This window comes from Corythoichthys intestinalis, chromosome 9 (assembly GCF_030265065.1).
Source record: "Corythoichthys intestinalis isolate RoL2023-P3 chromosome 9, ASM3026506v1, whole genome shotgun sequence".
Taxonomy (NCBI): domain Eukaryota; kingdom Metazoa; phylum Chordata; class Actinopteri; order Syngnathiformes; family Syngnathidae; genus Corythoichthys; species Corythoichthys intestinalis.
This window is the reverse complement of record NC_080403.1, coordinates 1,659,509-1,674,010: the sequence shown is the minus strand read 5'-3', so window position 1 is coordinate 1,674,010 and position 14,502 is coordinate 1,659,509. Positions and strand designations below refer to the sequence as shown.

Sequence of the window (14,502 nt, the reverse complement as noted above, 5' to 3'; positions counted from 1 at the left end):
AAATTTTAATTTTTTTATCAAGAATCAACAACAAGTGGGACACAATCGTGAAGTGGAACAAAATTTATTGGATAATTTAAACTTTTTTAACAAATAAAAAACTGAAAAGTGGGGCGTGCAATATTATTCGGCCCCCTTGCGTTAATACTTTGTAGCGCCACCTTTTGCTCCAATTACAGCTGCAAGTCGCTTGGGGTATGTTTCTATCAGTTTTGCACATCGACAGACTGACATTCTTGCCCATTCTTCCTTGCAAAACAGCTCGAGCTCAGTGAGGTTGGATGGAGAGTGTTTGTGAACAGCAGTCTTCAGCTCTTTCCACAGATTCTCGATTGGATTCAGGTCTGGACTTTGACTTGGCCATTCTAACACCTGGATACGTTTATTTTTGAACCATTCCATTGTAGATTTGGCTTTATGTTTTGGATCATTGTCCTGTTGGAAGGTAAATCTCCGTCCCAGTCTCAGGTCTTGTGCAGATACCAACAGGTTTTCTTCCAGAATGTTCCTGTATTTGGCTGCATCCATCTTCCTGTCAATTTTAACCATCTTCCCTGTCCCTGCTGAAGAAAATCAGGCCCAAACCAAGATGCTGCCACCACCATGTTTGACAGTGGGGATGGTGTGTTCAGGGTGATGAGCTGTGTTGCTTTTACGCCAAACATATCGTTTTGCATTGTGGCCAAAAAGTTCAATTTTGGTTTCATCTGACCAGAGCACCTTCTTCCACATGTTTGGTGTGTCTCCCAGGTGGCTTGTGGCAAACTTTAAACGAGACTTTTTATGGATATCTTTGAGAAATGGCTTTCTTCTTGCCACTCTTCCATAAAGGCCAGATTTGTGCAGTGTACGACTGATTGTTGTCCTATGGACAGACTCTCCCACCTCAGCTGTAGATCTCTGCAGTTCATCCAGAGTGATCATGGGCCTCTTGGCTGCATCCCCTATCAGTTTTCTCCTTGTTTGAGAAGAAAGTTTGGAAGGACGGCCGGGTCTTGGTAGATTTGCAGTGGTCTGATGCTCCTTCCATTTCAATATGATGGCTTGCACAGTGCTCCTTGAGATGTTTAAAGCTTGGGAAATCTTTTGGTATCCAAATCCGGCTTTAAACTTCTCCACAACAGTATCTCGGACCTGCCTGGTGTGTTCCTTGGTTTTCTTAATGCTCTCTGCACTTTAAACAGAACCCTGAGACTATCACAGAGCAGGTGCATTTATAGGGAGACTTGATTACACACAGGTGGATTCTATTTATCATCATCGGTCATTTAGGACAACATTGGATCATTCAGAGATCCTCACTGAACTTCTGGAGTGAGTTTGCTGTTGCACGCCCCACTTTTCAGTTTTTTATTTGTTAAAAAAGTTTAAATTATCCAATAAATGTTGTTCCACTTCACGATTGTGTCCCACTTGTTGTTGATTCTTGACAAAAAAATTAAATTTCATATCTTTATGTCTGAAGCCTGAAATGTGGCGAAAGGTTGCAAGATTCAAGGGGGCCGAATACTTTTGCAAGGCACTGTAAATACAACACGTGGGCGGCCATGGCGCAGTTGGTAGCTGGCGTCCTGGGACCTAAGTGTCAGCGGTTCAATTCCAGGTCACGACTGCTCATTGTTGAAGTGCCCTTGGGCAAGGCACTGAACCCTAATTTGCCCCCAATGGGTTGGCAGCGCCTTGAATGACGGCAGCACCGTTGGTGTATGAATGTGTGTGTGAAAGGGTAAATGTGTGCTAATGTAAAGCGCTTTGGGCATGGTAAACATGTAGATAAATGTGCTATATAAGTACTTACCATTTTCATGGAACAATGAATTTAATCACTTAAAAAAAAAAAAAAATTATAAACACGATTCAATAAAAAAAAAAATTAGCATTACAATTTAACATACATTTAACATCTCATTCTCGCTCACTTCTGAAAAAAAAGGATTTGCCAATTACCATGCTTTGTAATAAAATGGGAACCGGGACACATCGGGCCATTTCAGTTAGAGAGGGGCCAGTGCCCCTGTGGCCCACCCCTTAAAACCGCCACAGAGCTTGTGACTTGAGCTGTACCTACTATTTGACAAAAAGTGGATGAAAAGTTCGTAAAACTTAAAAAATGCGTACTTTCTATGATAGAAGCGTCGTTTCAGTGGTATTAGGTGATAGTTTGCCAAAGCTATCACGTTATTACTTAGCCAGGTACGCCAATACCTTGTGAATTGGACTACCTTATTGGTCAAACTTGTATGTTAGTCACTCACCCAGGAAGTAGCGTCAGAAAAGTAGTCGTTTAAAAAAAAAAAAAAAAAAAAAAAAAAGTGCTGGTTAACAAAGCAAAGAAGATTCGTCTTTTAAAACCTTGAAGATTTGGGAACATACTCAGTTCCATATAGTGACTTTAAATAATGAAAAACGGTTGAAATTTGGGATTAAAAAAAGTATAATATGTGGCCTTAAAATATATTTTTCAGCCTAATGTGACATTTTAGCAACTCAAAAATCCTTGGATTGTTTTTACATATGAACATTGAATGCACTGCATTGTTGATTTACCACTTTAGTTGTGACAGTGTCATGGTAACTACAGTCTTATGAAAAAGTATCTGAACCTTTTGTAATTTCTTACATTTCTGCATAAAATCACCATCAAATATTATCCGATCTTTGTCAAAATCACACAGATGTAAAACGAGTTCTGCTTTAACTAAAACCACACAAATATTTATAGGTTTTCATATTTTAATGAGGATAGCATGCGAACATTGACAGAAGGGGGAAAAATAGGTAAGTGAGCACTCTGCCTAAGGAGACTTAAAGAGCAATTGAAACCAATTTTTGCCCAATCACTGATAAGTGGTTTAAAGCTGCCCTGCCCACTATAAAACACACACCCGGTAAAAATTCTCTTGATGAGAAGCATTGTCTGATGTGCATCATGGCTCGGTCAAAAGAGCTGTCTGAAAACCTGCGATCAAGGATAGTTGATTTTTATAAAGCTGGGAAAGGATACAAAACCATCTCTAAAAGTCTGGATGTTCATCAATCGACAGTCAGTTGACAAATGGAGAAAGTTTGGCACTGTTGCACCTCTCCTGAGTAGTGACCGTGCAACAAAGAGCCCAAGACTAGCGTCTGCTAAAGACATACAGAAATCACTGGCACAGTCCAATATCTCTGTGCACATATCAACTATATGTAAAACTGGAAAGGTGTTCATGGGAGGACTCCATGAACAGCATGGAACACTTCCAGGAAGCCACTAATGTCTAAAAAAAACATTGTTACTCATTTAATGTTCGCAAAAAGGCACTTGGACACTCCACAGAAGTTTTGGCAAAATATTTTATGGACTGATGAAACCAAAGTTGAATTGTTTGGGAGTGACACATAAGGTCAGCTGTGGAGGAAAAATGGAACAGCTCACCAACATCCGCACCATGAAGCATGGTGGAGGGAGCATCATGATTTGGGGCTGTTTTTCTGCCTCAGCCTGGACAACTTGGCAATCATAAATGAAAGAATGAATTTAAATGTTTTTAGGATGCTTTGCGGGAAAACTTGAGGCCGTCTGTCAGGCAGTTCAAGCTAAAAAGAGGATGGATGCCACAATAAGACAATGATCCAAAACACAGAAGTAAATCAACTTCAGAATGGTTTCAGAAGAACAAAATACACGTTCTGGAGTGGCCAGGTCAAAGTCCAGACTTGAACCCCATTGAGATGCTGTGGTATGACCTAAAGACAGCGATTCATGCCAGACATCCCAGGAATCTGACTGAACTACATCAGTTTTATAGTGAAGAATGGGCCAAGATTAGTCCTGATCCTTGTGCCAGACTGATCTGCAGCTACAGGAAGCTTCTGGTTAAAGTTTTTGCTGCCAAAGGAGGGGCCACAAAATATTAAATGTGATGGTTCACTTACTTATTTTTCACCCCTCTGTCATTGTTTGAGTACTATCATTGTTAAAATATGAAAACCTATAAATGTTTTTGTGGTTTTAGTTAAAGCAGACACTTTTTACATTTGTGTGATTTTGAAAAAGATTGGATAACATCTGATGGTGATTTTATGCAGACATGTGAGAAATTCCAAAAGCTTCAGATACTTTTTCATACCAGTGTAAGTCTAAACAAAATAAAAATAATTCACTTAATAATGGTAGGGCCAATTCTATCCTTAGAATAATATACAGTATAATATCAATACATCAGTAAGTAAGCCTTCTTCATCTTTCATTCTATTTCTTTCTCTGCATGTTTGTGAATGTGTAGTGCCCGACGCACCCAGTTTTTTCAGGATCAAACCAAAAGGCTTCGACACAATTCACCTGCAATGGGACAAACCTCTAGAGCCAAATGGCCTTCTGATTGGATATCAGCTCAAATACCAAACAGGTTGAGCTTTATATTCTTTTATATTTCATGTTTATTTGTTAATATAGTAGATTGTGTTTGTAGGAACTGGTCATTCAAAATGGAACGCTTATTTGTAAAACAGCCTTTTATTACTGTATATCACACATTTGTTTGTGCGTGTTTTCAGCCAATGGATCCAGGGAGGGTCGACCTCGTCTGGAGACTTTCCAGCCAAATGTAACTGAGTTCACACTCCGTCTTCCTGATCGATCAACCCGCTATAACTTCTACCTGTCAGCGCTCACCCAGGTGGGAGCAGGGGAGATATTTGTTGAGGAATCCCCCTTCTTTGCTAATGAAGGTTAGTGTGTCTCTGTGGTCTAGTATGGGTTGGTCAACAAACAGATATTAAGACAAACGACAGTACCCCTGGCCTCATCTGAACACACTCGAGATAAACATATTATGATACATAGTTAAAGGTGCACCAGTGCATTGGTTTTTCAGTTCCTGTGACAAGGGTCAGTATTTTGAGTGCTTTCCAAATGAATTGGTTAAGACGAAATCAAATTTTATCCACAAACTGATTAACCACAACAGCTGGTGCTGGGAACGAAGCACTCATCATGGGTTTTTCAGCATTATCTTTTGTGTGGCTGTATGTATGTTGATGTACATTATCTGCCAATGCTGCACAATCTAGAGCAATCTTCTAAGGGCTTCTCAAACACTATGTTGTGCTGTAGCAACTTGCTGAGACAGTTTTAACTTATTTGTAGGTAAATTTGCATATTAGCAGGGACAGACCTGTGCAATAAACTTGCACTTTTGTTTGATTCTGTTCCATCCTGGCAATAAGATTATTGCCGCAACTCCCAAAGGTCTTTATCTCTTTTCAATTTAATGTATATTTTTCAAATTCTTTGTAAGCTGTTCTCTTTCATCTTGCTTTTGGTGGGTATTTCCACAATCAAGTTAAACGTGTAGATCTTGATTCCTTCCAAAACCTCTATTATGCGATCGATGATAACGCTGGTGCTGAGTTCCTCCCAAATGGGCATGCCAGTAAATGCCCGAATGGTATATTGAAAGTGATGTATTTGCTGGTTATTAGGTTAGGTTTCCAAAAAACATGTCAACCATCCAAGTTTATGACAAGAAATTTATGGTACTGTCCAATTCCCTTTGAAAACTAAGGGAATTTATTGGTGACTGCTGTACTTCTTTCACACAACTGTTGTACCATTCTCAAGTTCTGTTATCACTACAGTTTCCTTTGAACACAACTACTTGAACAGTACTTCAGTTCTGATGTTTTATCATTCAATCTTTGTGATCACCAAAACTTCTAGTGCTGAGCTTTTATCTTGCAGCTATATCTTTTTTTCCTGAACAGCTTACCTCAGTACTGCATGTACGTATGAAATCTGGACCTGATTTTTTGTTTAATCTTTAAGGGATCCACAGATAAAAAAAAAAAACCTTGTAGTTCTTAAAAGACAAAAAAAAAAAAAGAAGATTGGGATAATGTTTAAAAGGTAGTGGACATTGGTCTTGAAAGTCTTTAAAAAGTGCTTGAATTTGGGCACGAAAGAGGTATACAAACCTTTTTTATATGTAATAGAGAAGTATGTTGGTGTTTAAAGGGAACCACGTATAGAAGGACATGTAGTTCTTAAAAGATAAATCTTAGTATGATTTATAATAATTAGGGCCCGAGCACTAAGCGTGCGAAGGCCCTATTGTTTTGCAAAGGATTATTTAAAAAAAAGATTTTTTTAGGGCAAATGAAAACGGCCAATTTGGAGGCCTGAACATGCACGAAAAGTCACCAAAATTTGCACATACGTGCGGAAAATTGTAAATTTCGATAATTTTGCAACGTTGCAAAAAAATGTAACAAAATGGCTCAGTGGCGCCCCCTTGAAATTTTAAAATTGGCCTATAACATTAGGGTCTGTCAGCGTAGAGCGATGAAATTTGGGGAGTCTATACTTTGTCCAAAACCGCTCCAAAAAAGCATTTACACCCATATTCCAAACCCAACAGGAGATCGGTTATTTTGGATCGAATATGAAATTTTTATCGATTTACAGGGTGCACATTTGAGACCTTTTCGTCGAGGGAGTTAGTTGGATCATCTTCAAAATTGGTGAGACTGTTCAGGAGACATATGAGATATAAAGTTTTTAAAATGGTGCGTTTTCATTCACGGGTTTGACTTGGGCGTGGTGCCAAAGTCGGCCATTTTTTCGGCAAAATGATAAATTCAGTAAATGACTAATAGTTCCTTGACACAACGTTCAATCTTTTTCATATCTGGCATGTATGTGCGGTATCCCACCCTTAACACGAGTGCATTGAAATATTACCCATTAGGCCTAGCGCCCCCTAGTGAGAATAGGAATTGCCTTTTTTTACGAGACAGGTTCCTCCTCCAAGGGAAAAAATTCTGTTGACCTCAAACCTGTTTCAGGGGAGCCTCAGGACATGTGTTCAGGTGCCTGATGAAATATATTGAGGTTTCGTTGAAGCGGAGAGGTCCAAACTGGAAGTGAAAATGACCGTCAACAATTTGTCTCGCCAAAAACTTTGAACAGTCATAACTCGGCAGATATACAACATATCTGCGCCAAACTTCCCGTGTTTGTTGAGAGTCATACCCTGAAGGTTCTTGTAGGGGTCATTTGCATCAACTCTACAGTGCCAACTAGTGGCGACAGAAACAAGTTTTAAAAAAGGCCTTTCCTATTGGGTTTTTTCAACATAGAGCGAGGACATTTGGGGAGTAGATACCTTATGCAAAACTGCTCCAAAAAGTCTCTTGCACCCGTATTCCAAATCCTACAGGAAATCGGGTATTTTGGATCGAATGTGAAATTTTCATGGGTTCACAGTAGGAGTTTACATTTGGAGGCTTGAATATGCACAAAAACTCACCAAAATTTGCACATACATGCGGATTTGGATAACGTTCGATAATCTTGCAATGTTACGAATAAATGTAACAAAATGGCTCAGTAGCGCCCCCTTGAATTTTTCAAAAAGGCCTCTCCATTTAGGTTTTTTTAACATAGAGTGATGAAATTCGGAGAGTCAAAACCTTGTGCAAAACTGCTCCAAAAAGTCTCTTGCACACACATTCCAAATCCTACAGGAAATCGGGTATTTGGGATTGAATTTGAAATTTTTTATCGATTTACAGTGTGCACATTTGAGACCTTGGCACGGAGGGAATTAGTTTGATCATCCTCAAAATTGGCGAGACTGTTCATGAGACAAATGAAATCTTAATTTATCAAAATGGTGTGTTTTCATTCACGGGCCTGACCTAGGTGAGGTGCCAAAGTCGTCCATTTTTTCGGCTAAACGCCAAATTCGGATAATGACTGATAACTCCCGAAAACAACGTTCAATCTCTTTTAAATCTGGCATGTGTGTGAGGTATCCCAGCCTGAACAGGACTGGATTGAAATATTACCAATTGTGCCTGGCGCCTCCTAGTGGGAACAGGAAATGCACTTTTTCACGGGACACACTCCTCCTCTAAGGAAAAAAAAAAATCAATCAACCTCAAACCTGCATAAGGGAAACCTTAAGACGTGTTGAGATGGCTGATGAAAATTATTGAGGTTTGGGTAAAGCAGAAGGGTCCAAAAGGAAAGTGATTATGACTGTAATCATTTTCTCTCTCCACATATTTTGAACAGTGATAACTTGGGAGATGTAGAGGGGGGCTGTCTGCCACCACCCCGACCTGCATGCCGTCCGAGTTTGCGTGGCGTCGGAGTTGCGCCAAACTGCGAGGGCCCGTTCAGTCCTGCTTGCAGGCCTAGTTTGATATTAAAACCCCTCTTAATATTTTCCTTTCAATAAAATTTGTAAAATAATTTTAACTAGTAAGTCGCCATTGTTGTTGACGTCACAGGGCGGTGACGTCATAGGGCCACGCTGCCAGAATTCCACCTGTCACTCTTAAAAAAAAACAACAAAAAAAAACGTGTCACTCTTTAATTATGTAAGGTAGTGATTTAAATACGCAACAAGGTGTCAATGGTGAGTTTTACATTAATTTGGGATCAAGCCAATGAGTGTGGTTTTTCCGCTTGACTGACGCTGCAGTTGCTTTAATCCACAGTGGGATTTACACATTCAGTCCTCTTTTTGGGATACTGCTACTTCCTACCACCCTGAGCAAGTGGTAGAATTTGAGAGTAATATTTTGCAGCAATACACTGGGGGAACTATGAACTAGTTCATTTTTAGAAGGATTGTTAGAATTTTGAGCTAATTTGCATTAAAAATGAGGTTTCACACCACTGAGATATGAAGGTATTAGGGCTGCAACTGTCGATTATTTGAGTAATCCATTAATCTATCAATTGGTTAGTTCGTGTTAGTTAGTGGAATAACCGAGTAATTAGATTAGGAACATTTAATGCAATGCAGAATTAATTTTAGGAGATGTAAAACAAAGGCTTGCTAAGATTGCACACATACACTATTCTAGATTTATTTTCAGTTAAAGGTTATACTGTAAAAGAAACTGTCTTAAAGGGAAGGTCAACCATCAAGACTCACCTGGGCACAATGTCACTCACAGCTACATACCAAGCCAGAAATTTAGGCGTAATTATTGACTCAGACCTAAACTTCGACAGCCATCTAAAGTTTGTCACTAAATCTGCCTATTACGACCTAAAACATATAGCCAGAATTCAGGGGCTTTTGTCCAAACAAGACATGGAAAAACATATGCATGCATTCATATGTAGTAGATAAGATAATTTCAATGGCCTATTCTCAGGTATCAACAAAAAATCAGTCAGGAAGCAGCAGCTAATACAGAATGCTGCTGCCAGAGCCCCAACAAATTCAAGGAAACTGGACCATATTACAGCTGTTGTGAAATTGTTACACTGGCTTCCTCTGAATCAAAGGATAGACTATAAAATACTACAAAACACTTAATGGTCTTGGAGCAAAAATATGTGCTTGATTAGTTGGACCCCTACGGAGCATCTAGACCCCTTAGGTCATTTGGAACCAGTCTGCTGTGTGTTCCAAGAACAAGAACCAAGCAGGGTGAGGCAGCATTCAGTCAGCTCTGGAACAAGTTACCTGAAGTTCAAATGTTTACTCAAACCGTTAGCTCTTTTAAATCAGGGCTAAAAATGTTCTTTACCACAGCGTTTATATGAAGTACGTTATATGACTATTGCCTTTCATCAATTTTTGGGCTTCATTTCTATTCCCTGTTTGAATTGTTTTTGTTTGAACTTTCTTGATGATTTAATGTGATTTTCATGTATCTTTTTAATTTGCGTTTTGATATGTTTATGTGCTGTAAAGCACTTTGAAATACCTTTTGTTGAATTGTGCTATCCAAAAAAATGCCTTGCCGTGTTTTATGCATGCCATCCAAGGAACTGGAGACACTGGTCATTAAACCAAGCATAATTTAAGAGCCATTCCACTGGTAATTTCAACAGTTGGGACTAGTCTACAAGCCACATAAGTAGAACTCTGTAAATGGAAGAATTTGTTTTTTCAAACTTTCTCAATTACTATCCTTATCCAACACATGTGCCCTTTTTCTTTGTCTCTTCTGTTGTTGGCAGAAAATATAACTGATGCTACAGGTCTAGGTAAAGGAGAATGAAAATCACACCTGCCTGTTCCCACCTTCATCCTCCATGTATCACTTTATATCTGTCCATCTGAGCACATAGCAGCAGTGCAGTCCATTGTAATTTACAGTTTCATCTAGCATTGTGTCTAAAATACAACACGTCAAGAAACAACATCAGATTTTCAAGCAAGTTGAAACTGACAGAAAACTTAAAATGTGCAAATACTACTATTAGATTGATAATACTACAAATACAATTTCAGATGAACTTATTCTTTAAAATGCTTGCACCGATGCATCATAAGTGCATAAAGTAACAGTAAATATAGTGTATAAAATGTTTAATGTGAAAACACTTGTCTCAACCAGAAATGTACAGAAGAGAAATACACCCCTCATAAATCATTCATCTCAACTACGGTATATACAGCATGTTTATGAGGTAATACATATTGTCTGTATGAAAATAATCCACATAACAACCCAGAATTGCCCCCAAATGAAAAAGAAGTGAAGTTATATCAACAAGAAATGGCCCCGAAATGCCCCAAATAAAGTCACAAAGTATCAATAGAAATTGACCCAAAAATGCCCTCAAATCAATCACCAATCACGACGAAGTAACCTCGAAATGCTTTAAAATTAACAGTAAGTGATCCAATGTTTGATTTAAATGTAGGTTTATGTACACCTAGCTTGGCTAAAAAGTAGACTGACAATTCAATGAACTGTCCTAATTTTTACGAGTCGCCGCTTAAAGAAAAGCATTGCAAAACCTTTTTTTAGCGTGCTTATACACCAAAAGATAAAACTACCTCCCGCCTGGTCCTTTGCTGTAATTCGGAATCGCGTCAATCTGTCATCAACAAACCAGAAAAATCACCTCCCCTTAGTGAAAAAGGTTGTGGGAAGTCGCCACGGCCACAAACTTTGGTTGGCGACTGTTCTCACTGGTTGACGTCGTCTAGATATGTTACATCCGACTCGAAGGACCAAGAAAATGTTAGATTTGAAGCTAGAAATATGTACATCTAGCCTGGCTAAAAATAACACCAGGAAGTCGATGTAGCTTTTAGGTTGGTAGCTGCTCCCCTTAGGTGCTGTAAGGGCATCCCTCTTTATTTAGGGGAAAACAATAGGATGAGAGGGACAGGAAAGCAGAGTACATAGATTAAATGGGGGCCACATGGCCCTGGACAAAGAAAAGGCGGACTAGACAGTAAGGGTGTTCTATCTACCCCACGATTTGATTCGACTATGATTCAGGGTGCTACGATTCGATTATTTAACGATGATCACTGTATTGACGATGATCATGATTATCACGGTTGTCACGATTATTGATGCATCTTACATTGTTAATTAATAAAGTAGCCAAACAAATTTATGTCCATTATTTATTTCAAATATCCTAATGATTCAACAGGAATGATGGAAACATGCTTTTACAACAAATAGCTGCCCTTAAGCTGCTCTTTTTTTCTACAAGAAAATGCAAAAACATTAACCAATTTAAAGGCAGTACTTATTTCTCTCAACAATACAATAAAATTGACACAGGGGGAATGAATTCCACATTTTCTGGAAACAAAGTGTCACTACAAGTAAGACTTTTTTTAACCAATATGCTTTGTTTGAACATATTTCTGTACTATTTCGCATGTTTGTAGTGTTATGGCTATACTTAATATTGGTTTTACACGTTCCGCATCTGGAGTAACTTTTGTACACCACCAAACAACGCACAAATGGACATGGAAATACATGTTAGCGAAGTTGCTAATTAGGATAGTGTTTGGCGCTAACTAGTAACATCTCAAAAACAATAACAATAAAAGCTAAACAGCACAAGAGGGTTCATGTACTCACCTCTGATAGACGGACACGGACTTAGCAAAACACTAGGGACTTTTTCCAATAAACACGATTTGAACCTACTGCTGGAAAACTGAGAGACAAGGGGCAAGTCTTTTGAACAGGAGTAAATTTCTCGCTCAATAACTTCAGCTGCAGCCATCATAACTTTGTGCGTCCGTTAAAGGTGTCCGGGCAGCAGACGTGTCTTGAATTTCGTTCCGCTACTAGCGGCTGTCATAGAGTTATTAGGTAAAAATCATCGTTTTTGAACATTTGTGGTAATCGAATCGTCACGTGTCGAATCACGATGCATCTAATAATCGATTTATTGGCACACCGCTAGACAGAAGTGATCCGGTCTGGTGACAAACTATGATAAGGAAAGCATAAATGTTAACTGTATGCACAACAATTCTAATACCCAACCATCACAGCAAATCTTTGCAATTTCTCCTGAGTGGCATTTTCTTTGTAAAATTGGTCATACATGAGACATTTGAGGACTGGACTGTGCTGCTGTTTATGTTTTTTTTCTTTTCTTTCTTTCGAGTGTTATCCGCAGAGCTGCATTCTGATCCCTCCTTCCTTGCTCTTTGCAGAAAGTTGTGGTTATTTGCCATCAGGGATTATCGACACCAAACATAGATAATGTTAATAAATATGATAATAATTACCCAATATGTGCTAGAATGTGGTAGGCAGTATCAGTTGCTCTGCGCCCTTAACTGTTTTGAATCATTATCTATGCCATTTAGTATGTGTGAAGTTGAATTTAGTTATATTTTGGAATTGATCCCTGATGGTACACTCTTACTGTAAAATCTCACAGTATGGATGCTGCCACTAAGACCGTTGTCACAACGTCTACAGTATTTTTCTATGGTTTGTCACGAAGTGCAGCTTATAAAGGCATGTTGCTGAGTGTGCTTGGAATGGAAAGATATCTTAAAGGGCCGTGGTGAACAGCAGATCCCTGTCTAGCTAACTAACTCACTAAGCTTGATCAATTGGCTTCTGAGCTTTTTTCAAAAGTCACGTCACTCTGCCATCCTTATCCATTGCATCTATTCAACGGTTCAGTCGAACAAGGAACATTTGACTGAAGTGGTTGGTGTTGCATCTGCTCCCAAACATCCCAATGTCTTCATTGCTTATAAGCATGCTTGGAATATACAATGCAAGCATGCTGGGATTTGGGCCTACCATGTAAAAGAGAGGTTCATGGTGGAAGCACTAATAGAAGCTTTGGTGGCTGTAGATGACCTTAACATCAAGGTACAGTATGAGTAAACAACAGTTCACCGTATTTGAATTTGGCACACGTGGGGGTAAAACAAGAACAGCAATATAACTTAAATATATGAATCTGTGGTGTAGCTTATTATACAGTTGATATAAAAAGTCTACACCCCCCTGTTCAATTAATGGGTTTGCGTAATGCGAGAAATGAGATAAACTAGTTCAATCTGCTTTCCCACCATTAATGTGACCCATTGCTGGAACAACTCAAAAACATGAACTGCCTGGCAACCACTATAGGGTTATGCTTTATCAGTAATAAGATATCTTGCAACAGCTGCATCAAATATTCTGTCACAGAGGCAAGGGCGTAGGTTTGGTCTCAACATTGATAGGGATTATATAACAGCATAACCTGCAAGTACACTTTTTGCCGGTGACCCGACATTACAGTTTTTCTCAATTGCTTTGATACGTTTCTTAGATCAGAATTTAAATTCTCAAAACTACTTGTTCAACCCTCACAACATGTCGCACAAGTAGCAAAACAACATGGATTACCTGCAAAAGCCATTTTTTTGTGTGGAAAATACTAAGTCTATTGCTCAAAATTATGTTTCTGTGTCAATGAGCATGTCAGTGCTGTCAGAATGACAAGTCCTTGTTTTATTGTGTACAGACAAGACAGTCAAATTGCTTAGTCATGCTCTCAATTGAACAGTTACTCTTGTGGAAGGCTCTGATGCTGAAGATGGTGTCAATAAGTTTTGATTAAAATTGGAAGTTAAACCTTTGTGTGTGGGAGATTGATTGCAAGAGACTGGACAAGATTCAGTTTACACCTTTACTGTTTTTACAATTTCTTGACAAACCATGTTACAGCGATACAGAAAGCAAAAGACAGCACTGAGTATCACAAAAACAAAAGCAAAATTAAGAAATGAGAACATAAGATAATCGGCACAACTAAACTTGCTACATGTCGGGATTTTTTCTACACATCTTGACATTCCTCCATGTTGGGCCACAATTTTTCATCCACGTCACAATGGATGTCCTCTACTGCCATACAGCGTGGAAAGAATCTTCTTGAATGCCTTATCCAGCTTCTGCAGGCTTCTGCTGTGATGTCATTGCATGTTGGATTCATGCAGGCATCTCCTGTGATGTCACTACATGCTGCATTCATGGCATCCAGAAGAGTACTCTGAGTGTGAGGCTGGTGGTCATACACTTGCCATCTCCATGTGGATAGAAAAATCTTCTATGGGATTAAGGAATGCGGAATATGGTGGGAGGAACTTCATTCTTTGTGGGTTGCAAACCATTCCCCGATTATGTTGGAGTGGTGGAAACCCAAATTGTCCCAAACTTTCACAAATTTTGGCAGGTTAAAATAAGTTATGTAAATTAAGTAACGAC

At 39.0% G+C, this 14,502-nt stretch overlaps 1 protein-coding gene across 16 annotated transcripts in view; it reads left to right on the top strand.

The window, feature by feature from the left end:
• Positions 1-14,502, top strand: part of nfasca (neurofascin homolog (chicken) a) — a 280,053-nt gene that overhangs the window by 167,206 nt on the left and 98,345 nt on the right. For 14 of the 16 annotated variants that reach the window (XR_009064442.1, XR_009064443.1, XM_057846447.1 and 11 more), the window contains 3 exons: positions 4,269-4,391; positions 4,540-4,713; positions 9,974-10,000. Coding sequence is in view for 14 of the 16 variants with exons in the window: in XM_057846447.1 (XP_057702430.1) it covers positions 4,269-4,391; positions 4,540-4,713; positions 9,974-10,000 (324 nt within the window). In the remaining 2 variants the exon portion in view is untranslated. The remainder of the gene's footprint in view (positions 1-4,268; positions 4,392-4,539; positions 4,714-9,973; positions 10,001-14,502) is intronic. The other 2 variants (XM_057846455.1, XM_057846454.1) reach the window with 1 other exon arrangement.